At 40.1% G+C, this 27,705-nt stretch overlaps 1 protein-coding gene across 1 annotated transcript in view; it reads left to right on the top strand.

Moving 5' to 3' along the window:
- Positions 1-27,705, top strand: part of PAPPA2 (pappalysin 2) — a 289,210-nt gene that overhangs the window by 132,254 nt on the left and 129,251 nt on the right. Inside the window, exons 5-11 of the mRNA XM_030823938.1 lie at positions 755-947; positions 7,039-7,160; positions 10,374-10,863; positions 13,851-13,979; positions 17,558-17,649; positions 21,194-21,387; positions 23,053-23,199. Coding sequence (XP_030679798.1) covers positions 755-947; positions 7,039-7,160; positions 10,374-10,863; positions 13,851-13,979; positions 17,558-17,649; positions 21,194-21,387; positions 23,053-23,199 — 1,367 coding nt within the window. The remainder of the gene's footprint in view (positions 1-754; positions 948-7,038; positions 7,161-10,373; positions 10,864-13,850; positions 13,980-17,557; positions 17,650-21,193; positions 21,388-23,052; positions 23,200-27,705) is intronic.

Genomic DNA, 27,705 nt, shown 5'->3' with positions numbered 1-27,705 from the left:
AGTTTCATTGCAGTGAATAATTGAGGTGCATCAGATGTGTAAGCACCAGCACCTCTCCCCCATCAAGGGGCAGAAACACCAGACGATGCCATGCAGAGGGCAGAGCTCTGAAGGCAACACCTTTGAAGTGGGAAGAGGAAACATTTAAGAAGCTGAGTGAGGCAGTATTTGACTGGTGTGCTTTCACTGGAAAAGTTCCTGGCACTAAGAAAACCCTTTCCAACCCTATGCAAAACGTACCTGCTAAAGAGACCTTGCCAGATTCAGAAGTGAGGCTGAGACCACCATTCCCAGCCCTGCTGTCTCATTGGCATTTGGCTCTCTTTCCCCTTGAGCAGCTCCACTGAATACTCACTAACCTCTGCCAACGTCACTGGGCAATAAAGCAGGTATCTGCAACTCCACAAATGTTCACAAGTGAAAAGGCCATCTGTTGAAATACTGCCATCTTGTGGTTTGCTGAATAAGCAACCATCAGCTCAGAGCAACCTGAGTCTCACCCTGGGCTGCCCAACTTTAAGGTCATGACCTTGCTTTAGATATGAAAGTGCTGCATCTCTGGTCTCTGTCTTCTCTTACCCTTTCCAGCTTAGACCCTTTCTGGAATAGATTGCATTTGTTCATTCATTCAACAAGTGCTCATTGAGCCTAATAAGTTAACTCAGCCATGAACAAGACACAAATTTATCCCTGCCTTGGTGGACTTGACGTGTTAAAATCTCCGTCTCTTGTGCTACCTTTTTTGTCTCCACAGATGATAACTGCACTGACAACTTCACCCCTAACCAAGTGGCCCGAATGCATTGCTATTTGGACCTAGTCTATCAGCAGTGGACTGAAAGCAGAAAGCCCACCCCCATCCCCATCCCACCTATGGTCATCGGACAGACCAACAAGTCCCTCACTATCCACTGGCTGCCTCCTATTAGTGGAGTTGTATATGACAGGTGAGAGAGGCACTGGCTGTGGGTGAGCTGGTTTATTTCTCTGTGGCATTTCATATGAATAAGGGGAAGAATATGAATCCAGGGGAACTCCAATTTGGAACTATAAATGTGTGCACCACTGCTCAGAGCTGCTGCTCCAGCCTGCTGTGTTCTCGTTGCTTTAGCAGGACTCATGGGCTCTCTTGTGAGCAAGTGGCTCATCTTAAGTGCTCACTCCCCTCTCAGGGAGGCCTGGAGAGGCTGACCGATGTGACAGGGATAAATTGGCAGAACTGAGAGGGCATCTGCCATTTGTCTCTGTCAGCTGTTCCTCTGTGGCATGAGGGTGGTGTGGGGGGAGGGATTACAGCATGCTTCTCCAGGCACTTCTGGGTGTGGGTGGATGGTAGTGTGCCCACTGCCACAAGCTGTGCATCAGAGGGCTTTCCTGACTTATGTGGGTGCTTCTGACACCTTCTCAGCCTCCTGTGCCTCCCCCTCTTAAGGCCACTATCTTATGGAATTGTCATGCTCTGCTTATTTTCCTGCCTGCCCCACTTGACTGGCAACTACTGGGGGAAGCACGATGATTTTTTATCTCTTTGTCTCTTGCCCTGCCACAACAGACACCTAACATGTGTTTACTGAAGAAAAGCATTACACCTAAAACTAACTTTCGTTCGTCCTTTGCATATTGGTTTGAAAGAATAACAGATACATTTTTGTAGAAAAGAGAGAAAGGTAGGAAAATGAATTACATCTGATAATTGGTGAGGGATGGGAGAATGTGGTTTCACTGAGAAGGACCAGAACCCCTTCTGTGACCTGTGCAGACTGACCTCTTTCAAAACCTACTGCTGTATTCTGAATGATGACAGTCCCTTATCTATTGGTTGCACTATATGTGAAGTGTTGTGCTAGGTATTTTACTTGCACTGGTCTTAGTCTTTGCAGTAAACACAGTTCCTGCTAAATAAGTGAGAATTCTGAGGCACAGAGAAACATACAATGGCAAGCCCAAGACCCCACAACTGACTGGAGGTGAACTCGGGAGTCCAGTGGAAATTCGGGAATAAGGAACACAGAATGGATGATTTCTTTTAATTTAGAGCATTCTTAAAGATCAGATAGTTGTAGATATGCGGCATTATTTCTGAGGGCTCTGTTCTGTTCCATTGATCTATGTCTCTGTTGTGGTACCAGTACCATGCTGTTTTGGTTACTGTAGCCTTGTAGTATAGTTTGAAGTCAGGTAGCATGATGCCTCCAGCTTTGTTCTTTTGGCTTAGGATTGACTTGGCGATGCGGGCTCTTTTTTGGTTCCATATGAACTTTAAAGTAGTTTTTTCCAATTCTGTGAAGAAAGTCATTGGTAGCTTGATGGAGATGGCATTGAATCTATAAATTACCTTGGGCAGTATGGCCATTTTCTTTTTTTTTGAGATGGAGTCTTGCTCTGTGCCCAGGCTGGAGTGCAGTGGCGCAATCTCGGCTCACTGCAAACTCCGCCTCCCGGGTTCATGCCATTCTCCTGCCTCAGCCTCCCGAGTAGCTGGGACTACAGGCACCTGCCACCACGCCCGGCTAATTTTTTGTATTTTTAGTAGAGACGGGGTTTCACCGTGGTCTTGATCTCCTGACCTCGTGATCCGCCCACCTCGGCCATTTTCACTATATTGATTCTTCCAACCCATGAGCGTGGAATGTTCTTCCATTTGTTTGTATCCTCTTTTATTTCATTGAGCAGTGGTTTGTAGTTCTCCTTGAAGAGGTCCTTCACATCCCTTGTAAGTTGGATTCCTAGGTATTTTATTCTCTTTGAAGCAATTGTGAATGGGAGTTCATGCATGATTTGGCTCTCTGTTTGTCTGTGATTGGTGTACAAGAATGCTTGTGATTTTTGTACATTGATTTTGTATCCTGAGACTTTGCTGAAGTTGCTAATCAGCTTAAGGAGATTTTGGGCTGAGACAGTGGGGTTTTCTAGATATACAATCATGTCATCTGCAAACAGGGACAATTTGACTTCCTCTTTTCCTAATTGAATACCCTTTATTTCCTTCTCCTGCCTGATTTCCCTGGCCAGAACTTCCAGCACTATGTTGAATAGGAGTGGTGAGAGAAGGCATCCCTGTCTTGTGCCAGTTTTCAAAGGGAATGCTTCCAGTTCAGTTTGCCAGTATTTTATTGAGGATTTTTGCATCAATGTTCATCAAGGATATTGGTCTGAAATTCTCTTTTTTGGTTATGTCTCTGCCAGGCTTTGGTATCAGGACGATGCTGGCCTCATAAAATGTGTTAGGGAGGATTCTCTGTTTTTCTATCGATTGGAATAGTTTCAGAAGGAATGGTACCAGTTCCTCCTTGTACCTCTGGTAGAATTCGGCTGTGAATCCATAGGATCTTTGACAAACCTGACAAAAACAAGAAATGGGGAAAGGATTCCCTATTTAATAAATGGTGCTGGGAAAACTGGCTAGCCATATGTAGAAAGCTGAAACTGGATCCCTTCCCTACACCTTATACAAAAATTAATTCAAGATGGATTAAAGACTTAAATGTTAGACCTAAAACCATTAAAATCCTACAAGAAAACCTAGGCAATACCATTCAGGACATCGGCGTGGGCAAGGACTTCATGTCTAAAACACCAAAAGCAATGGCAACAAAAGCCAAAATTGACAAATGGGATCTAATTAAACTAAAGAGCTTCTGCACAGCAAAAGAAACTACCATCAGAGTGAACAGACAACCTACAGAATGGGAGAAAATTTTTGCAACCTACTCATCTGACAAAGGGCTAATATCCAGAATCTACAAAGAACTCAAACAAATTTACAAGAAAAAAACAAACAACCCCATCAAAAAGTGGGCAAAGGACATGAACAGACACTTCTCAAAAGAAGACATTTATGCAGCCAAAAAACATATGAAAAAATGCTCATCATCACTGGCCATCAGAGAAATGCAAATCAAAACCACAGTGAGATACCATCTCACACCAGTTAGAATGGCCATCATTAAAAAGTCAGGAAACAACAGGTGCTGGAGAGGATGTGGAGAAATAGGAACACTTTTACACTGTTGGTGGGACTGTAAACTAGTTCAACCATTGTGGAAGTCAGTGTGGCGATTCCTCAGGGATGTAGAACTAGAAATACCATTTGACCCAGCCATCCCATTACTGGGTATATACCCAAAGGACTATAAATCATGCTGCTATAAAGACACATGCACACGTATGTTTATTGCGGCACGATTCACAATAGCAAAGACTTGGAACCAACCCAAATGTCCAACAACGATAGACTGGATTAAGAAAATGTGGCACATATACACCATGGAATACTATGCAGCCATAAAAAATGATGAGTTAATGTCCTTTGTAGGGACATGGATGAAACTGGAAATCATCATTCTCAGTAAACTATCGTAAGGACAAAAAACCAAATACCACATGTTCTCACTCATAGGTGGGAACTGAACAATGAGAACTCATAGACACAGGAAGGGGAACATCACACTCCGGGGACTGTTATGGGGTTGGGGGAGGGGGGAGGGACAGCATTAGGAGATATACCTAATGCTAAATGACAAGTTAATGGGTGCAGCAAAACAACATGGCACATGGATACATATGCAACAAACCTGCACATTGTGCACATGTACCCTAAAACCTAAAGTATAATAATAAAAAAACACTAAAAAAAAAGAACAGAAAACAAAACAAAACAAAAAATTATATTTTATAAAAATATTTAATGTCATAATAAAATCACCATGATGAAAAAAAAAATTTTGAGCATTCTTATTTAGCACATCTCTTCTTTGCATCACACTTTCCCTCTGGGTGTCAGGCCTCAGCTAAAGAGAAGGGTGTCACTGGAGCAAGTTTCTGTGCCCTTCAGCTTTGCTGAAAGCCTAGGGAGAGAGGCAGGAGAGAGACAGGGCTAGGAGGAAGCTGGTGAATCCTCTTTCGCAGTGGTATTTCAGACTCTTGGGATTTTGATACTTGTCTCTGATATCTTGATACATACTTAGTGTGTGACACCACTTAGACCTCACAACCCTACAAAGTAGTTTCATGATCATCAGCACCCAAACCCTTATGGGCTCTGTTTGTGAGTCAGCACACATCTATGTGATGTGTGTGAGAATCATCTTCCTGCAAGTGTGACCTTGTGCAGCTTTGGTCGAACTGCCTGAACAGCAAGTCCTCCGTGGGTGTGTGCAAACCAGAGTTTTACATCCGTTTATGTAACACATGTAAACAATTTAATCTTTGAATTCTCTCTCTGGTACAAACGTTACGATAAAGCAGACATCAGTACGGGTGTGCTGAGAGTCTGTTGGCAGAAAAGCCTGCAATTTGCTTCCTTTTCTCAGCTAGGTGGACTACAGTTTTGAGACCTCCCAACATGTGTGTCAGGGGGACTCACGTCACATGCCCAGCGATTTGTGTCATGCTTGGAGTTGTGTTTACTCCACCCCAGCAGGTATTTGGAACCCTTATGTCAGAGAAGAGCCCCAGCTACGCACTTAGCAGCAGCCCCGGAAGGGCCAAATGCATCAAAGGAATGAGCTTTGGAGTTTTGTTCACGTTAGAATTGAGTGCTGATTGGAGTCAGAGGTTGGATCTTAACTACACCTTTTAGTTTCCAAAGGACTGGACACTCAATGGTGTTTGGGAACTTGCTCAAAGAAATTAAGGAACTTGTTGTGACCTTAGGCAATTTACTTAACCTCTCTGAGCCTGAGTTTTCTCATTTGTAAACATAAGGTTATTACAGGAATTAGAAATCATTTATGAAAACCACAACATAGCGGCACAATGCCAGTTATGTGAGGTACTTCAGAAATAGGGGCAGCTGTCATAATCACTGCCTTTATTTTATAATGCTATTTTTCTGGCATATTACAAGATGTTATTGAGATCCTGACTTGATGCCTCCGTTTTCAGATGTGTCATTCACAAGTGGGCTTCTAAAAAGATTCTAAGCATCAGAGGCAAGCCCCATGAAGTGACTTACCATTATTATGTAGCTATTATTGTGTCTACCTCTTCCAGTTACCTCAGTTATAGTACTTGTAGAACTTTCATAAAATGTATTAATCACCTCATGGATATCCATAAAACAAGCATTCACAGATGGACTGCTGGGTCCAATCCCTATGCTACCTGTTGGGAATATAAATAAAAATATATCTTGGTCTGGACCTGCTCACAGGCAAAGGAGAGGAAAGAATGTGAATGGAAATTCTCAACACCACATAGCAGAGCCCTAAGAGAGGAGCCAGCAGGTGCAGTGGGTGCACAGAGAAGGGAGTACTGGTCACTCAGAGGAGAGAGGCTAAGTGCTACTGCAGAGTTTACACTTGAATGGTTCTTGAAGGGTAAGTAGGAGTTTGCTAAACAGAGAAGCTTGGAAAGGTTATTTGGCAGCAGAGAGAACAGCTCAAGAGCATGATGTATTTGTGGAATGGTGATCTGTTCATTGTGCTGGAAATATAAAACTCAGAAAGGAAGTGCAGTAGATGAGGCTGGAGCTAGCTTGTGAAGGGCATTGAGTCGTGATAAATAATTTGGATATATCCCCAAGGGCAATGGTGAGCCAAGAGACATTACATTTCACCTGACTTTTATTTTATGTAAGTGATTTAAGGTAGGGAGCTTAAAACATAAGGACACATATAGCTAATAAGTTTATGTGGGAAATTATTGTCTGTTTTAGTGGGGGAAATTCAAGGAGACTTTGAATGACTTGAGAGTCAATGTAGAAGGGAGTTTTATGTTGAAAGATTCAGATTTTAATTGTTTGGTGTTTACTGTTCCTAGGACAGAAACTGCCCACTTTCATCTCCACAGGCCTCTTTTATGACTTAGCTAATTTTTTCTGCTTCATGATCTTGAAATTTTCATGTCACTGAATTTTGCAAAGATGAGGTCCACACAAGAAAAAAGGATTGAGATACAGTTGTTCTTAGTTACTCTCTAGGTCCTTACTAACCATCAACCCCTCCCCTCCCCACACAAAGGTCTTTCTAATTTTCTTATCCCAACTCATCTGATGGACTCTCCTCATCTCCCATCTCCATCCCTTTATCTTCACAGGGCCTCAGGCAGCATGTGTGGCGCTTGCACTGAAGATGGGACATTTCGTCAGTATGTGCACACAGCTTCCTCCCGGCGGGTGTGTGATTCCTCAGGTTATTGGACCCCAGAGGAGGCTGTGGGTAAAGTATCATGACATTTTTTCTTTATACCCTGGTGACCACTGAGGATGGGGGTGGAGGTAAAGAGTGGAGTAGTGACATGGTGAGAAAAACGCAATGTATGTGTGTGTGTGTGTGAGAGTGTGTGTGTGTGTGTGTGTGTGTGTGTGTGTGTGTGTGTTTTGCTGGATATCTTTAGGAGCTGCCTGGTGCCACTGTGTGCAGAATGTCCCGTATGTGCCTAACATGGAGGCCCCATGGTTGTGGTGAAGCAGAGATCAGCATATAGGACAGAAGGATGGAGAAGTCAGCTGAACTCAGGATGTGACTTCAGGGTGAGATAGCTGGGAAGTGTAGTGTTACGTGTGCCTACTGGTCCTTGGGGCAGCCATGCCATGTGACAGTGTAAGCTGACCTCTTACTCCTCTATATCAGGAAACACACCGCAGAGAACACTCACGCACTGGCTGAGCAAGTCTGGGTGGGGGTGGGGAGACCAGGTGTTCCACACTGACTGTTCTCGTCTGTGCTATTTTATGAGTCTATTAATCACTGGTACTGGTTGTGCTTTGGATATGATCTGAGCTAGGCTCCAGGAAGGGAAAAATATTTTTTGTTATCTTTTTTTCTGTACCTCCCCTAACTTTTCAGTCACACATTCACTCACATGTGTATATTAATGCGCCTAAGACAAATTACAGCATGAATCTTTTCCCAGTTCAAGTCAGAAAATACTGTTGACAGGATTTTGGCACCTCCTGATGAATGGCTTGACTTCTTCCATCATCATCATCTTTAATGTTTACCTAATTATCATCTTTTTTCTTTGCCTTTAAAATATTTATTAAGACACTAGAAACAATTAAATAAGATGTGTTGGACAAAGTCCTATTTGAATTAATCTGCAGTCTTGATTGTGACACGAAAATAAAAGGCGAATGTTGGTCTGAGAGGCTACAGTATCTGCAAGATATCATCCTGGGCTCCCAGTCACTCAAGTGACAGGGCTTCAGGGATAAATCTGGAAGGAGACAATTTACTTGATTGATTGTATATGATTTTTTTCAAGTGAGAATTTTCAGGGAAGGATGGAAAGTGAGTATAAAATTTACTCCATTGGACTCTAAATAGAGATTCGCATTTCATAAAGGGCCATTTTGTGTGTGTGTGGCAAACAGTCTATCCCCTGCTGGTGTTTTAATGCTTGTTTGATTCCCTGACCCGGTATTTTTTTCTTTTTTAATTCTAGGGGGAAAAATCAGTTATCTGAGAGAGGTAAAAGGAATTAGAAGTTCCAGGTTCTAATTCTTGTATTGTGTCTTGAGGCAAACCAAGTCAACTTTTAGGGCTTCCATTTCATGCTTTAACATGAAGTCATAATAAAAACTTTTTGACTGGCAGTGCTGCTGTTAGGTTGATTTCCAAGGACCTTTATTCTGCTAGTATTGGGGGCTTAATAATAATATAATAATAATTATGAGACAAACTGAGAAATTTTTAGGACTACTAACATTGGACTTCACAAGCATTAATTCATAAATCATTAATGAACTAAGTATATATGATTAATAAGAAATACTGGTCTTTGCTTTGAAAGGGTGAAGAACCAGGTCATATTTAAAATATACACTATAAGAGTAATCTCTAACAAAGCAGGCACAAACACGTGTATTTATAAATATGTCTAATGAACACTACTTAACCATCAACTATTTTCTAAATGCCATGGGGATTAGAAAACTAAAACAGACATATTCCCTGCTTAAACATCATCTTCATGGTGAGAATTTTCTGGCTTCATAATCTAAAATAGCTCCCAGCCTCACTTCATAATTCTGTATTCCCTTATGTTCCTCCACTTGTCTTCACAGATATCATTACTACTTAATATTATACTTTATATCCCTTTATATATTTATTGTTGCGTCTATCACTTTATTGTAACATATAGAAAGGCAAGACTTTTGTCTCTCTTGTTCACTCCTCTATCTCTAATACCTAGATTAGTTCTTGGTGTAAAAGAACTACACTACCAATTTTTGTTGAATTAATGAATCAACTCATAATAAATGAATCAACCCACAATATAGGCAAAAAACAATAAAAACCATAAGATGTAACACACCACACACACACACAGTTGCACACACATATTTTTGAAATTAATAATATGTGTTTCTATTTCCTGCCTGCAGTTTCTCCCTGCAGCTACCTCCCTGCTCACACATACCTGCACTGAAACGGAAATTGCAATGTTTGAACTGGTTTTCTCTGGGCTTTGGGACATAATTTATTTTCCAAATTTTGAAGGGCTAAATACTTCTACTTTGGTAAATGTAGATATTTAATTTCTCTAGAACATTGTATAGATCTACACTGCCCTAGTAAGGCAGGATTAAACATTATCACTTATTTTCTAAAAGAGGAAACTGAGGCATAGAAAGATGTGCCACAGCCACTCAGCTAAGGGCACAGGAGGGCTGACTCTGCTGGTTCTCGATTCAACACTCTCTCTTCAACTCCCCTCACACGACAGAAAAGAAAACCATTTGGGTAGATTATTTCCATGGAGCTGACTTTCCTAGATTCGTGATATTTGATTTTTTATCATTACATTTTTATTTGGCTACTGAATCTTCATTTTTTTCCCACTCCATAATATGTGTTTATATTTCCTGCCTGCAGTTACCCACCTGCTTACACATACCTGAACTGAAAGGGAAATTTCAATGTATGGTTTTAAAGTTCGTCTAACCATCAGTTGTAAGGATTGCCAGCGTGGGATCTTAGGGAATGAAAGCAGTTTTGTGAAGAGCCCTACAAAGATTGCAGTGACAGAGTGAAATCACTGGTCTTCAGAAGCATTAATTTATCATAAGTTATGAATGGACTAATCACATGTAATTCTTTGCTCAAGGATTCTTTAAGGACATGACTTCTCTGCATCAGTCTCATGTTTCCACCAAGGATCTGGGTTGCTTCCTTCCCAATTCCTGGTGGGTTTCCTCTTGCTAAGGGCACCATGTACAGGGATGGGGTAACAAGAGTGTAATGCTTTTTACTTTTACATCTTTGTTCTTACTAGTACATAAGATCTAACCTGCTAAGATGACCAACTTCTACAGGAATTCTAAAAGTTCTCTCCGTAGTTCCTCTTTCTGGCTGCTAAGGGCTACTCATTTTCTGACTTTTAATGGCTGCTACTGATGTATCTTTCTGCTAATCTTCCCCCAGGGCCTCCTGATGTGGATCAGCCCTGCGAGCCAAGCTTACAGGCCTGGAGCCCTGAGGTCCACCTGTACCACATGAACATGACGGTCCCCTGCCCCACAGAAGGCTGTAGCTTGGAGCTGCTCTTCCAACACCCAGTCCAAGCCGACACCCTCACCCTGTGGGTCACTTCCTTCTTCATGGAGTCCTCGCAGGTCCTCTTTGACACAGAGATCTTGCTGGAAAACAAGGAGTCAGTGCACCTGGGCCCCTTAGACACTTTCTGTGACATCCCACTCACCATCAAACTGCACGTGGATGGGAAGGTCTCAGGGGTGAAAGTCTACACCTTTGATGAGAGGATAGAGATTGACGCAGCACTCCTGACTTCTCAGCCCCACAGTCCCTTGTGCTCTGGCTGCAGGCCTGTGAGGTACCAGGTTCTCCGCGATCCCCCATTTGCCAGTGGTTTGCCCGTGGTGGTGACACATTCTCACAGGAAGTTCATGGACGTGTGAGTTTGGTAGCATGACTATGGGGCTTCCTGGGGCTCTGGGGGTGGGTTTTGTTACTTTTTCCCCGCTTTTTAATATTCAGCCATGCCCTTAGTTGGAGGAATGTTTAGACTTTCAGAGGGGATTTTACTGTAAAGTGGCATATCTGAGGTAAAGAGAAACACTTCCCAGAAAGGGGCAAGCAGGTGTCTGATTCCTGATGCCGTCATGATGATTATGGACAAAACAGGTTAGTGTATGAGATGTTTCAGTTGAACTGAACATAATTGCCACAAATAAGTTGATCAGAATCAGATACTCCTGTCTGGTGACAATTTAATTTCTGATTCTTTGCTTTAGCTGTCTGATCATCTGCCACAGACCCCATAACATTTATAAGGTATAGTCAATTCTTCTATTGCTATGCAAGGAAGCCAAGGGCCTGGCAGACGAGATGATACACTCAGTTCCATGACCCGTTCATGATATGTATTTCATTCTTTCCCCTTCTCTCATTTCCCCCCCACACACCCCATCAACCAACTCTCTTTTATCTTTCTCTTCCAGCTCTCCTCTTCCTCTTAGTTCTGTCTTTTCTTCCTACATTTAGTGAGTTCTATTATGTTCCTGGCACTGCATGTTCAGTGCTGGGGGCACAGACTAAGATGAGGTCCTTACTTACAAAGAACTCAATATCTGGAGCAGGAGGCTGGTACCTCCAAAGGCAAATTCTCTTGACCTCATAACCTTCTTTGGAGACTGCCCTGAGGTCAGAACTAGGGCAAAACAAAGTTTTATCAGAGATGCTGTCAGTTTTTGCTGCATTAGAAATCATCACAAAAGGTAGTGGGTTAAAACAACAAACATTATTTCTCATGATTCTATAGGTAGGTTGGGTGCTGTCATCTAGACTGACTTGGCTGGCACTAGATGGCCCGGGATGACCTCCCGCACAGCTGAAACAGCTGGCATGGCTGGGGAGATGAGGGTCTCTTTCCTCATGGTCTCTCAAGGCCTGGCCTGGGCTTCTCATGGTAGTGGAAGGGTTTCCAGCAGCAGAGAGGGCAAGCCCCAAATGCTTACACTTTTCAAATCTTTGCTTTATGTTATTCATGATAATGTTCCACTAGCCAAAGCAAGTCACACAGCAATTTTAGACTCAATGGGTGGCAAAATAAACCCTCCCTTTTGATGAGAGAGGCAGCAAAGTCACATGATAGAGGGGAACATTGGGGATAGGGTAGTCATTTGGCAGTCTACCATAGCTACAGAAAAAGTAGAGAAAAATGTCCACCTTGAGCTTCATTACATTTTTCTTCCCATATTTGCTCTGTCAATTAGAACTAGAAGATAGTGAAAGGACCAAAAAGCTAATGCAAATGCAAAGGTAGCTTTAAAAAGAAAAAAGGTGTCATTTTGAACTTCTTAAATAAGGCAGTTAAGATGACATTTGTTATCTAATTTGCTACACACACACACATGTTTAAGGCCAATAATATCTCATTTTGTAGATGAAAAATCTGAGGCTTAACTTTGATTTGTTTCAATAGCTAGTAAATAGCAGAATCGGAATTAAAATCCAATTTTTCAACTGGATCTCATTTTGATCCTCTTGCTTCAGTAACACTCTGTCTTTTACAAACTCAGATCCTGGAGGGCTTGGGCTACCTGCCGCTGAGTTTTTCCTCAAGAAAAGTAAACACACGTTGATGTTTCCATCCAGTCCTTTCGCCAGCCACAGAAAAGTGTGAAGCTTTTATGCATGGCTGGACAAGCAGTCTGGCAGAAACCGCCTTGTAAAGGGAAACTGTCAGCATTGATTAGGATATAAAATTGGTTTTGCTTTAGAAATATCTGGCATTCTCATGAGAGGTTTGCTTCCCTGGGGGATGTGGGGGTAACTAATTTGGAAATTTAAAAGACTTTAATATCTACGTCTCTTTTCTATTAAAATACTTAAAAGCCAGCACAGAGGTTTTTAAAGATGTTTTTGAAACCCTGAGACATTTCCTGGTTGCTGGTTGCTGCATCAGCTGAGGGAGTGGAGGCTTTGTGGGTGAGTTGAAAAGTCTGTTAAAGAAGAGAGAACCATGGCAGAATACTGATGGCAGCCACTCACGGTAGTCCCAGCAACCCTTTGAGATCCTGTTTCACTAAGTAACTCCCAGCCTAGCTTGACTTTGGTGGTAGTTTTCCAATTAGGGCAGGCACTGGGCAAAATTAAGATGAAGACAGATTTTGTCTTTGGGACCAGAAGCTCCCCTTCTTGAGCCCTTTTCCTCTTCTCAGTGTCTTGCCTTTCACCCTCACCACACAATCAGTGCACCCAGGCTCTAGAGAGAGTCTGAGAAGCTCGTTTCATCTCTAGGGTCAACTGATACAACTCCATTCCTGATACCTACACACTTTAATAGATTTGGAGATGGGGAGTTGTTTAATGCATTTCTAATTGTGGAACTTCTTGCTTCCCCCAAACTGTGACAAAAGGTGTTCCTACCTGCTGTTATGAGACAGTTGATCTTACTCCTAAGGATTCAGTCTTCTCAAGACACGAATTCTCTTGAGAGAAAACTATGATCGCAGACCCAAGAAGGGGGCCTTCCTGAGCCCAAACTCTGAAGCTTTCGTTTCCAGTTTCTTTGATTACTTTGATGATACAGAAGACTGGCTTTTAAATAGTTGTGTTTTGTTTTAACATGGTAAAAATGCACTTGAAATACCATCTTCCTAGATTGACTAGGACTGTTAAGTTCAGTGTTAATGCAGCAAGAGTTTACTGCACATTTACTCTGTGCAACGCACAGGGGATACAGAAATAAATACGGTTTCAAACCTTCTGGTGCTCGGGAAGACTGTGCTCTGATCTTTGTTTTAGACAATGCGGCATATGTTTGACCTTTATGTTTCCCATAATATTTCCCTTCAACTTCTGAAAACCATCAACAAAGGACCCAGGGCATGCCTCACTTTGTGGCTATAGTGGTCACAGACCCTTTGGTTTCCACAGGGAGGTCACACCTGGGCAGATGTATCAGTACCAAGTTCTAGCTGAAGCTGGAGGAGAACTGGGAGAAGCTTCGCCTCCTCTGAACCACATTCATGGAGCTCCTTATTGTGGAGATGGGAAGGTGTCAGAGTGAGTATTTTTTGTGTGTGTGTGTGTGTCTGTGTGTGTGCAGGGACACTGCTCTCCGAACAGAAGTTTCAGGAGTTTGACTTGTTTTGGAAATGTAGGGAGCAAGGCACCATTTGATTCTAGTGTTGAAATTCTAAAATCTGGGACTTGGTTGTGTCAGGTCTTGAGATCTGGCATCTCTACATAGTTATGGAGGAACCCACTTTTACTTATAGCTAACCCCAGAGTATTGAGGTATTGAGGCTGATTATCTGGGGGCCCCTTTTATGGCCTCAGCAAGCAACTGCTGGACAGTGATTCAGGGAAGGAATTTATGAAGAAGAAGGTTACTCATCAAATGATGCTGAAAGAGGATCTCTTTTGAATAAATGGCCTGTTCTACTAATGAGGTGTGTGATCTGAGGAAATTCAGTATAGCTTTCAGATCTTCAGTTTCTCATGCAGCCCTTAGTAGAACTGATAACAATATAATTTCCAGCTATTCTGTAGGCATCACCAAGGTAGAAATGGAATCACCCTTTCTGTTTCTTAACTTACCATGTTACTTTTCTTGTCGCCCTTTTGTGATATTAGCATAGAGGACTAATTAATTCATTCTGGTTTGCCTGGGACTTCCCCGGTTTTGACACTAAAAATACCAAGTCCCAGGAAATCCTGGACAGTTGATCACCCTACGTCAACCTAACTTTAATGCTTATCTATTTGTTAATTATATAAAGCTCCTGGGATGAGGAGGCTGGAAGCCAGACACTGTGATTTGTCTTAGATTTTGCATCCTAATAAGATGGGTTATTTTTATTTTGCCAGACCAGGTGAAAATATATCGGATATTGAAGCCCTAATGGGAATCAATTCTGTAGCCTTTCTTGGGATTCCATCCCATCATTTAGCAGTCACTCAACATTGTTTATCTCCTCAATCTTCTAAGATCCTGAAACTATAGTAAGTCTATTCCTTGTCATAGAAGTATAAACACTAAAATGTTCCCAGCCTTCGATAATATGTGGAAGCCATTGAGGTCACCTCAACCTTGCTCACGTACTGTCCCTTGCTGCCTAACTCAGCCTGCCACCTTCCCTCCTTCATTTCAAATCAGATTTCTCCCTGGGATGCTTCACATTGCAGAGGACAAGTCCACTTGACACTGTTGTTGTTACCTCTGTTTTGGTTGCTTCATTTTAAACCTGAAGCCCACCAGTTAATGTGCTGGGGGGCTGGGTGACCACTACTACCCTGGCAGGACCCTCCTTGAACAAAACACTCTGCCCTCTGCCCTAGTGTCTTCCAAGACAGCTGTCTGATGGTGGCCACCCTGCAGCTCCAGGGTGCCATTTCTGCCTGGAGGATGTGGGGCTGAAAGGGGTGGAGGACTCTTTCCCTACCCTGATTTTGCACATTCTCTCACGTGCCTTAAAGCAGCTTCATCTAAGGCAGCACTGCTTGGCTACTGGGTCTCACAAGGTTACTTATCAAAATGTTCCTTGAAGCTTCTGCCTGTGTTTTCTTCTCTGTGTAACTAGCGCTTCCATCCAATGGGAAGGTATGTAACTCCAAATCTGGCTTAGCCAAATGCACCACATTACACATAAAACAAGAAGAAGCCATACCAATCATTTGATCATTTGGATATCACTTGTCAATAGGACCACCAAAACAAGCACAATGCAGGGCCCTGAAATTATAAACAGTATTCATATAGAAGTTAGTAATTTCAATCTGTGCTGTTCAATATAGGAGCCACCAACCATAGGTGGCTCTTTTTGCCTTTAAAATACACCAAATGCAACTAAAAACTGAATACTTTTATTTAATTTTAAGTAATTTATATTTAGTTTAAAAACCAAAACTCAATTTGGTTATTGGAAAATCTTCAAGTATATTTGGAACAACTTGGGCAGGTAAATCTAATGTTTCAACTATAAATTTTATAAAATCTAAATACAGATCAAATAGTTGAATTCAGATGTGTTGTAAGTGAAAAATACACACTAGATTTCAAAGACTTAGTATGTAAAAATAATGTAACATGCCTCAGTTTATACTGACTGAAGATTGAAATAATATTTTGAAAATCTTGAGTTAGGTAAAATATATTATTAAAACTAAATTTACCAGTTTCTTTTTACTTTTTAAATGACTACTAGAAAAATTAAAAATGTGGTTTTCATTGCATTTCTGTTGGGCCACATGGCACAAGATGATACATAGCATGCATATATTGACTGTTTAGATTATCTTCAAAATGAAAATATAAAGTTGCCGACCTCCAAGATTATTCCTGGACTCCTTGTAGCAAAACACAGATGAAGGTTAATCCTCTCCCCATAAATAAGCACATTAAGGCATAAAGTATTTGGAGACTTCTTGGATAGAGCACACATTTAATTAGGTCCCCAGTACAGTCTCTTTTCATTGAACTGCATTGCATTTATATAGAAAAATGATTTGAAGTTTCCTTAATTTCTTCAATTATGTTGTTTTTATATCACTTTTAGCCTTCTCCACTTCCAGCTTGCCATTTAAAATATGATTACTATATCACTGTGTTCATAGCATACATTTAATTCATTTTAAACCATTCTCATTTGTAATTATTTAATCTTTCATTCATCCTAGTGAGGCATACTTTAAACAATAGATTAGAGCTATTTATGATGTTCTGGGTCTGAAAACACTTTAACATTCCAAATCCTTTGTCTACTGAGTTAAAATATATGTCCATTTTGAGCATGAAAAAAGTAAGGAGAAAAAAATGGTAATCTTCATCCATTTTGCAATAGCCAAATATTGGTTCTTTCATAGGAGCATCAACCCAAACTTATCTATTTTGTTTCCATGAATTGCTTCATGTCCCTTTCACCATAAACTAACTCCCCCACCTCAATTCAAATTTTGTCATCTGCTGCATTAGCATTTGAGGTTGGAAACAAAAACATTTTTGTTCTCTTAGCATTTGTTTCTTCCCTGCAATATATGTTAGCTGTCACCAGGTGGTAGTAGGGAGTAAAGACAGGACCCTGAGCCCTACGGATGCCCTAGAGGGGCTGCTTAAGTCTCTGGGTATATGAACAGGAGATTGAATTCTACAAAATCCTAATTTTTATAACAACTGCACCTTTATGTAACAAAAAAATGAAAACATAAAGAAATACCAGATAAAAATGAATAGATGAAACCACACAGATAGGCAGGCTTTCTTCTTACCATCATCAGCTATTTTAAGCCTTTATTCATTATAGGGCTGGCAGGGCTTTTCTAAGCTTAAGACCCTCTCCCACAATCATCATCAGGACCCTCATGGATCTCCTAGATGTTTCTGAGCCATGAGCTACTTAACTTCTAGGAATTCCCACAACCCACTGGATATGCCAACCACCAATTATTGCTTAAATTGTATCTACTTTATATATCCTTATGTTTGTTTCTATTTTCTGCAAAAGCATTCTTCTAGCTCCTACTTTTTTCCAACTTGCACTTTTTAATATATACTGAGAAATTGTAAGAATTTTAAACGATAGTAGCTAAACAAGAAAAATTTTTTGTGTGTGTTATATATGCATATATATTTTACCCTCTAGGAGCCTGGGAGAAGAGTGTGATGATGGAGACCTTGTGAGCGGAGATGGCTGCTCCAAGGTGTGTGAGCTGGAGGAAGGTTTCAACTGTGTAGGTAAGTTCAAGAGTTCCAGTCTAAGATTGTGTCCTACCTTTAGAGGTGTATTATTTTGTGAGTTCTTGATATCCTGTAACATCTAGCTTAGTGATAATAATAATAACCTTTGATGTGTCCCTTGTATGCCAGGCATGAATTGTTTCACAGGTATTATCTCAGTCAATCCTTAGAATAACTGTGGGGAAGCCAAAGTGAGGCAAAGAGCTTAAATAGCTTGATTTCATTTATGCAGTTTGAAGTGGTAAAGTCAGCATTTGAACTAAGGAAGTACAGCTCTAGAATCTGCGTGGTAAACCATTAGGTTATACTGCTTCTTAGCTTAACGTTACCAGGGATTTCTCTTGGATCCTCCAGGGTAATGCCAATATGTCAGGTAAGTAGCACAATCATATGGACTCTACATACAAATTAGGGTAAGGAAACATTCTAAGCCAAAGCGAATGCAAGACATATTTTGGTGACTGTGTGTAATAGATTCAATCATGAAGAATAAAAGAGGATCCTAACATATTTTAGCCTTGGAGAATCACTGGTAAAAATTTTAACTTTGACTCTAGAGTATAAGGTGCTTTTAACTCTAGACTCTTGCCACTCCAGGGAGGCAGTCTACAACACTTTTCCAATTCTGATTAAAGCTATCATCAACAGGTTTCTTAGATGCAGATTATTTTCCATTGTCATCTGCATAGATTGCAATGATCTGGTGGAGCATAACCACACACTGAAGTTTTTAAAATAGCAGTGCATTTAAAAATATTTTAATGTTTTGAAATCTTAAGATAAAGTAGAATGTGATTACAATTATGTATAATTTATTAAGGTGTTAAGTACTATACAGAATATACAAATGTCCCTGCTCTCCAGAGCCAGACCTGAATCATAGAATGTTGGTGGTCCTCTCTCCATAAATTCATCCATCCATCTATTTGAAAAAGGCCCATTGTGTGCTATGTTCAGTGGTACCATGTATTCTGTGCTTGTTGTGTACCATGAGTCTGATAGAGTCCGTGATCCTTTCATGAGTACAAGTTTAGCAGTGACTTAGCGTACAGCTTCTCTGTCTTACAGAAATGCCTCCTACCAAAGCATGACAGATAAGTTTCTAGCTTTTGCTTACCTAATTCTAGCTGTGAAGAATGAACCTTGAAACAGACCATTCTGTTTACAAATGGCCTTATCTGTTGTAAAATTTTTTCCCTTTTTTCCAGTTCGAAAACTGAGGCTCAGAACATTTTAGTGACTCATCCAAGGGCATACAATGAAATCTTTGCAGAGCCAGCCCTAGAACTCAGCTTTCCTCATGCTTAATCAAGTGCGTTTTTCCTGCTATGAAACTACAGAGGATATATATTTTTTTTCTGTTTTATTTGACTACCATTCAGATATTTGAAATACCTCTCCATTATTCTCCTTTCCAATCGAAACATCCCCTCATGTGATTAGGTTTCCAGACCCTTTGTTATTTACCCCAAACTGGAATGCTTCATGTGGTCAATGCCCAGAAGGGAATCCAATACTCCAGATGTGGTCTGGCTATGCAGAATACATCGAACCGATTACCTCCCTCTTCTGTACACAAGTATTTGTTAACACAACTTCTGTTAGCATTATTTCGTTTTGGTAGCCACATAGTGGTCTCATATTAAATACAATATATATTCTCCAAACACTGAACTTTCCTCAGTGCAGCTCAAGTCTTATTTAACCTAAGAGCAGACCTTATTTTGTGTCTATCACATTTGATCTCATAAAATTTGGCTATTTCCTTCAACTCCAGTAAGACTATATTTAAATTGTTTTAACTATACAGGGTAAGGTTAAAATGATATATTCCAGCATTAGACATTTTTTCAGTGAACCATAAGTTCATCATATGCTAAGCACATAGTTATATTCCATTATTTCTCAAAAGATCAGGTTTGAAGGAACCATTGTAAAATATATTTTTAAAGTATTCAGTTATTTTCAGATGAATTTGAAAGAAACATAAACAAAAATTTTGAGTCTGTGCTCAAAAAATTAGAGACAAGAAGCAAGAAGAGTAGTTACTAGATTATAAGAAGAAAAACAAAACAAAACTATACACACATGTAAAGAGAGAAAGAGAGAGAGAGAGAGAATCATCATGGGAAAGTCATTCCAAAAGCACATCCATTGGCTTTGGAGAGTGATTTGAGTAGGTTTGATGAAATGCATGAGTTGAAAGCCCAAAATAGACTTTCAACCAAGTCCTGTGGACCGTGGCTTATATCTGGCGAGTAGAGATAGATTTACCACAGAAGGGTCTTAGAGGAAATTGTTAAGGGAATAATTAATAACTATATATTGATGGACAGCTGACAAATTACTGGAACAGCCCTGTGGTATTGCTATGAATAATTGAACATGAAAAAAAGGAAATAGTAACAGTAAATTTTAGTAATGCTCTTATTGAATATATACCTAAGTGTTGTTATTTTGAATCTTAATCTTATTTTCATGTCCTATTTTTAAATAGAAAATGGAAATTTGAATTGTGCCATTAATATTAATTGTCTCATATTTTGGCAAAAAATACAACAGAACTTAAATGGCTTTGTATGTGTTTCTCAGCTATCTACATCTGAAGGCAGTGTGTCTATGTATCTATAAAGAGTCAGTGCTATTCACTTACTAGGAGTTATTGTATGAGCAAGAATGGACCTTGTCCAGTGCATACCAGCTGGCTTTACAACCCCAATATATTTTCTTAGATATTCATTTATCACCTGTTTGCTTTTGAAGACAGCCCCTCTGTCTTAGTTTGAGGCAGTGTTCAGTGAGCTGCTGAACCTGCATTCTGGCTCTTAGATTTAAGCCTGACTCAAATTAATGCTCTATTGCTTACCATTCGAGGGTCCTCTACGAAGTCACATAAAATCACTGAGACTCAGGCTTCCTATCATAAAAGAAACAAAATACACACCTCACAGGGTTGTCCTAAGACTAAAAAAAAATTAATACATATGTAAGCCTCAAAAGCCTGGAGCCTATATTCTCCAGTGTAATAGCAGTCATGCAGTTGAAGAAACACAATTAAGCAACAAACAGTGATTGAGAACAAACCCCCCATGATACTTCAATATTTCAAAAACTATGAAAAAGATTCAAATATGTAATACATGATAGGATTTATTTAGATTCCTTTCTTCTTTTACCTACCTATCTTATATCTCTAGTTTCCCCCAAATACCTTACTCAACTATTACTTAAAATTTCTTTCCACAACCATCCTACAGCTGCTTTTTTTCTCCCTGTTCTTTCTCCCCTGATCTCAACTGTTTCTGTACTTTTATAACATAGATGGTTTCTACCTTTCTTCCAATGAGAAAAAATCCTTCTTCTTTAGGGATGTGTGGGATGTATGTGTATCTGTGTGTTTGAGGTAGGCATTAGACTGGCAGGCAATTGCAGAATTCTCTTCGGTGGGCTGGAGAAGAAATGTTGTGGACATTCCCATGTTCATTTTTTTCATGACATTTATGAAAACACTCTTTCTGTGTCACACAATATTTCTTGGCAGGAGAGCCAAGCCTTTGCTACATGTATGAGGGAGATGGCATATGTGAACCTTTTGAGAGAAAAACCAGCATTGTAGACTGTGGCATCTACACTCCCAAAGGATACTTGGATCAGTGGGCTACCCGGGCTTACTCCTCTCATGAAGACAAAAAGAAGTGTCCTGTTTCCTCGGTAACTGGAGAACCTCATTCCCTGGTAAGTTAAGCTAGATGAATAGAGTCGAGGCTGCGCAAAACACAGACCCCTATGCTTACGCTTGGGGTCTGTGTTTGGATAATTAAAAGAAGAAAAAGAAGAAGTAAGGAGTTAGAAGCCCTAGGGAACATTACTGGATCTGCCAGCATTGCTATTACAATTACATGATGTTGGGCAAGTCACTTAACCTCTCTGGGCCCCAATGTTCTCACCTGGAAAAATGGGTATAGCAACACCTTTTGCACTGTTTCAGTGGTTTACTACAATGATCAAATAAGCTTTAAAATATGTATTAAAAATCAAAGTATGAATTGATTTAAAGAAGTTTTATTATTGAAGAAACCCTAGAGTTTTTGATATAAGTAAATCCTTGGGTACATAATTTTTTTCTGAATATCCACCTAAATAGATAGAAGATCCTCTGACGGATCTAAAATGCTATACCAATGATATCTATGAGATATAGTTGAAGACTGAAAAGAGGGTTAAAGGCTCATGACTCTTGGGACCTATTCTAGATGCTTCTATTGTGAAATAAACTCTTCCATTTATTAGAATAGGCAATACAGTCCTTTCACAGAAGTGAGATTTAGTCCTCTAGGTATTTCAGGCCAAGATGAAATAATAGGATTTTATACTTGAGAAGACAACTTTAAAGAGATTGAGGAGCCAGCTGAGGTTGATGCTCCAGTTCAAGGATTTCATCAAGGAACCAGGGTCTTCTAGATTCCAGCTCTTTCATCCTCAGGCGCAGCCTTCTTCCTCCTGCTCAAAACGTGGCTGCAGTTCTCCTAGGCATGAAGTCAGCATTTCAAGGAAGGAGGGGGCAGGCCAAAGGGAAATAGGTGGATGCCAGCTAAGTCTTTCCCTTTTTATTGAGAAAATGATAGCTTTACTGGAAGTTCCACCCGCCTCTTACTGGTCAGATCCAGGCCACTTCATCACCTTTAGTTGTAAGGAACCCTAAGGAGATGACCATTTATAACCAGATACACTGTCGCCTTGAACAAAATTTGAGTTTATTAATAAAAAAAAGTAAGGGGAAATAGATACTGGTCAGCAACTAGCCATTTCTGCCACACTCTCTCAGCCTAAATTCTGGCATCTTGCTCTTTCAAGTCCTGGCATCCAATGACAGGAAGCCAGGGAAGTTGGGAGATTCTGAGGTAATGACTGCTCTCTGAAGTGGCTTTTAGTCTAGTCTGTCTGTCTTCCATAAGTGAAGTGGGAGAAATTTCCTGGAGTTTTATTTCTCTGGCTCCTTTATTTAGCTGAATCCTCAGTGGTTCCCCAACTCAGTAGCCTCACTTTGGGGCCAGTGGATGCTGCCTGGTAAGGGCTTCATCATCACCCCAGACAGACTTCCCTGGCTGTTCCTGGGGCAGTTACCTGAAATATGCCAGGACTATTTGTAACCACCCAGTGGGTAAGACCCCTGGGCTGATGACAAACTGAGAGTTGTTGTGTTTTCTATCCTTGTAAATTATATCTTGATGTTAAAGAGATCACTGAGAAATTCTTCAATGTTGAGAAAAGTTTTCTGCCAATAATGTGATCATTAGGCATTCAGAGAGAACAACTTTGCTTTGAGCTGGAAAGTTTCATTGTCCTTACTGATATCTTCACACGCCACACTTCAAATTGTTGGTTGAAATTGTATTTCAGATTTGCACATCATACCATCCAGATTTACCCAACCACCGTACCCTAACTGGCTGGTTTCCCTGTGTTGCCAGTGAAAATGAAACTCAGGATGACAGGAGTGAACAGCCAGAAGGTAGCCTGAAGAAAGAGGATGAGGTTTGGCTCAAAGTAAGTGGCCCAAATGTTTCTTCTGTGCATGTGAAAGGTGTAAGCATGTGTGTGTGTGTGTGTGTGCGCGTGTGTGTAAATGGTGCATTTGGATGACTTGTCAGAAAATTTTCTTTTGTTATCTCAAAGTGTTAATATTTTGAATTTATTTTCACCTCTCTGAATTGTGGACTTCTTTCTGTTAATACATGACTAATCAGTTTATCAAAGTGTAACATACACACAGAAAAGTGCAAAAATCAGAAATGCACAGCTCAATGAATTTTTGCAAAGTGAACATCCTTTCTAATCACAACATAGATCAAGAAATAGGACATTCACATCACCGCCCCCCTACAAGGCTCTCTCATGTCCCCTCTTAGTTATTACACCACTGAGGTGGATACTATTTCTATTTCTATCATCATAGATTAGTTTTGTCTGTTTTTGAAATTTATAGGAAAACACTTTACAGTGTGTACTCTTTGCAACTGATTCTTTCTTATTTGGCATTATATTTGTGGGATTCATTTATGCTGCTTCACTTAGCAGTAGTGTTCATTTTCACTGTGGTATAAGCATTGCAATGTATGAATACACCACCATATATTTAACCATTCTAATATTGATGAATACTTGGATTATTTCTGGTTTTTCTCTATTATGCTATTACAAGTCATTCTGCTATAAGCATTTCTGTACATTTTTGTGGTGAATGTGTATAAACAGATGGGTATATTTGGAACTGCCAGATCGCAAGTAGGCCAGCTTTGGTAAATAATCCCAAATAATTTTCCACAGTGGTTGTACTAATTTATACTCCCACCAGATGTTTTGAGTGTTTCAAATGTTTCACATTTTCATCAACATTTGATATTTTAAGTCTCCATTTTAATGTTTTGTTGGATATGTAAAGGTATTGCCCTGTGGTTTCAGTTTGTATTTACGTGATGGCTAATGAGATTGGGAGGCTTTCATATGTATATCAGCTATTTGTACATATTTTTTAAGGGCATAGTCAAGTCTTTTGTTCAATTTTCCATTGAGTTGTCTGTCATTTTCTTCATAATTTATATTATTTCATCATAATTGTATGCATATTAATTCTTTTTCAGTTATATGCTCTTTCATATCTTCCAACACTATGGCTAACTTTTCTTGCTCTTAAACACATCTTTAGACTAATTCAAGTTCTTTTTTTTTTTTTTTTTTTTTTTTAAGAGACAGGGTCTCGCTCTGTTTTCCAGGCTGGAATACAGTGGTGCCATCATAGCTTACTATAGCCTTGAACTCCTGGGCTCAAAAGATCCTCCCACCTCAGCCTACCAAGTAGCTAGGACAACAGTTGTTTGCCACTACACCCAGCTAATTTTTAAATTTTATGTAGAGAAGGAGTCTAGAAAAGGCACCAACTCCTGCCAGTATCTAACATCAAACTCAAGTTAACCAAAGCCTCTTCTTTAAACCTGAGCAAAGGGGATAATCAAAGTAAACTTCTTTCATGAGACACGGGGGCAAGCTTGTATTCACTTAATAATTTTGCCTTTACCTAAATTAATATAACTTATTATAGTCCTTGATACCAAATAATTTAAATGTTTAGCTACCAGTGAGCTTCCTTCCCTGTCATTTTCAAAACTAGGCTGGGCTTATGACATTTTTGTTTAAAGCATTGCTAATTCTTTATGTTTCATTTTGCCTCTAAAATGTAAAACTGTTCAATCCCCCCAGGCCCAAAGACAATCATGGAAGAGGTGGGCGTGTGAGATTATAAGGACCAGATTTTGAGAGATAAAATTAATTGAGACCCTCCAAATCAAAGACAGGCACATAGATGCCTAAACAAAATGCTTGTGTTTTGTATAACTAATTACTACAAGTCAAGATTATAGCAACTCAACACACATAAGTCAGTTTTATAACCTTATTTTTTGACTTTTAGTTTTGACTCTTATATTGCTTAAAAGAGGTTTAAGAGCTAATAAGTGTCTGCCCACCTTCATTGCCAGCTGGCCTAAAACAATTAATTAGCTATAAGTCTTTTAACTCTAAGTCCCTTGACCATAAGGATCCCACCAAAGGACATAATGGACCCGGGGCAGATAGCACACCACCCCGGCAACAGGGTGAGACAAGGAAAGCTTGGCTATTAATACTATTTCTGGAGTGCCTTGACAAAAAGGGAAAATGTAAACTGAAAAAAAAAATCCGTAGCCCCTCTACAGACTGAGTAGATCCCCCACTTGGCCAAAGGGAATCCCCTCCAAACGCTAAAAAATCTAATTCGAGCCTGATGAGAAATAAAGGGTCAGACACACCTCACTATGCTCCCAACCCCTAATGTTTAAGCCAGGATCAGAGGCCATTCCAAATTATAAAAATAAAGTATTGCCCTTTCCTACACAAAAAAGAATACTTTTCCTCTTCAATCGGGAGACTTAGCCTTACTGGGAGGGGAAAAAAAAAAGGATACCTTGAGGATCAATTACAACCAAAATGGAAGGGCCCCTATCAGGTATTATTAAATACCCTCACCATATTAAACTTTTAAAAAATAACTACTTGGGCACACCTCTCCAGAATAAAACCTGTTTTTTTATGAGTCACAGGCACCATAACCTACATCTGGGGTAGAAGCCATGACCTACCTCTGTAAACCTTTGAAAGACCTCTGCTACCTATTTAAAATAACACACTGCCAAAAGTAATAAGGTGATACTGTGGATGGGAATAGGAGCATTAATTCTTCTCTTCTTCTTGATTATAATATTTCTTTTCTATTGCTTTGGCCAACTACCTTCTCCTAGAAAACACCTCTTGTATCCTTGTTGGGTGTAGAGGCTCTTCTAAGGACCTACTAGACACCATGTTGGCACTATTAATCCTGTTTGCTCTCTCAATTAACCTAATCCAATATGGGTGGAAGTAAAACTTTATAATAAATATTTCAAAAATTATGGCGTCAGGGAATCATCTTTGTGATTACTAAATTTGTCATCAACATTTCCAGAATAGCAAATTACACCTTCTGGCCTATCCAGAAAAATCTCACGGCCATCTCCCCAGACCTCCTGACTAATCACTGCAAACTCTAAGGACCCAAACCCCTACTTGTTAGGTGAAACTCTGCCTCACTTAATGGATTCCACCTAAACCCCCTGCCACTATGACCTAGACCTGGAAAGTTGGCTATCTTTACCTCCAGTGCACTAATAATTCTATCTTCGTACCTACTGTTGTGTTAATGACACAAAAACAAAAGTTTCCCTTCAATGCTCTAATCTAACTCTAGTTGCCAAGTTCCCAAGGTCGCAGCAAGGTAAATGGGATTCCACTTGTGTGCAAAAAATCTGTTTATAGGCCTTCTCCTGAATCAAAACACACAGGGGAAAAGCAACTGCCTAACTGAGGAAGGTGGAAGCACAGCCCCCTTCTAAAGAACAAGGATAGTTTGACCACCCCCACTGGAGCAGGGGAGAAATATCTCTACAAACCCAATGTGGCTGCAAAGGTAGACATCACACCTTGTGGGGCCTCTGTGCCCCAACTGGGCTCGTTTTTGTTTGTGGTCATGAGTGGGAAACAGTCATATCTCATAACCATTCCCGACTTTCTGGGGAGCCATGTGTTCTTTCAGGCATAGCTTTCCCTTATATGTCAAAAAGGTGAAATGGGTGAATATACATTGGCCACTCTTACCCCTGTGGGGATCACTGTCTATAACCCCTTAAGACCCAGGAATACCAGAAATAAATGAGCAATAAGGTTGATTCTGGCAGGAATTGGGGCAGCAATAAGACTAGTGGACCCCTGGGATGGCTTGGCCTACCATGAGTTAGCCCTAAAATGCTTGACTCAAACCCTACAATCATTAGCCACCAACACAGATTAGGCATTAAAGAGAATTCAAAAATTCCTAGACTCTTGGGCCAATATAATACTTGATAACAAACTAGTGCTGGATTATTTAGTAGCTAAACAAGGCAAGTCTATGCAGTTATTAATAAAATCTGCTATACATATATTAATATTAATATATTAATTAATTAATATTAATAACTTTAAACAGGTTGAGGTTAACCTTCAAAAAAAATCTATGAACAGAGTACCTGATAACATAAATACAATGAGAGTACTGGCGCCAACTGTATTTGGTTGACTATCAAAAACGTTCTCCCAGGTCTTACCTGGTTCTTACCTCTCCTAGGACTTTTATTATAAAAGCTAATAATAGCTTTCTTGTTATTAATGATTTTTGTCCTTTGCTAATTTAACCTCTTCCTTTTTTTTTCTGTTTGAGATGGAATCTTGCTCTCACTCTGTCGCCTGGGCTGGAGTGCAATGGCGCTTTCTTGGCTCACTGCAACCTCTGCCTCTCGGGTTCAAGCGATTCTCCTGCCTCAGTCTCCCGAGTAGCTGGAATTACAGGTGCCCGCCATTATGCCCGGCTAATTTTTGTATTTTTAGTAGCGATGGAGTTTCACCACATTAGTCAGGCTGGTCTCAAACTCCTGACCTCAGGTGATC

This window comes from Nomascus leucogenys, chromosome 12 (genome assembly GCF_006542625.1).
Source record: "Nomascus leucogenys isolate Asia chromosome 12, Asia_NLE_v1, whole genome shotgun sequence".
NCBI classification, from domain to species: domain Eukaryota; kingdom Metazoa; phylum Chordata; class Mammalia; order Primates; family Hylobatidae; genus Nomascus; species Nomascus leucogenys.
Note: the sequence above shows the minus strand (reverse complement) of the source record. Positions and strands in the feature narration are given on the sequence as shown.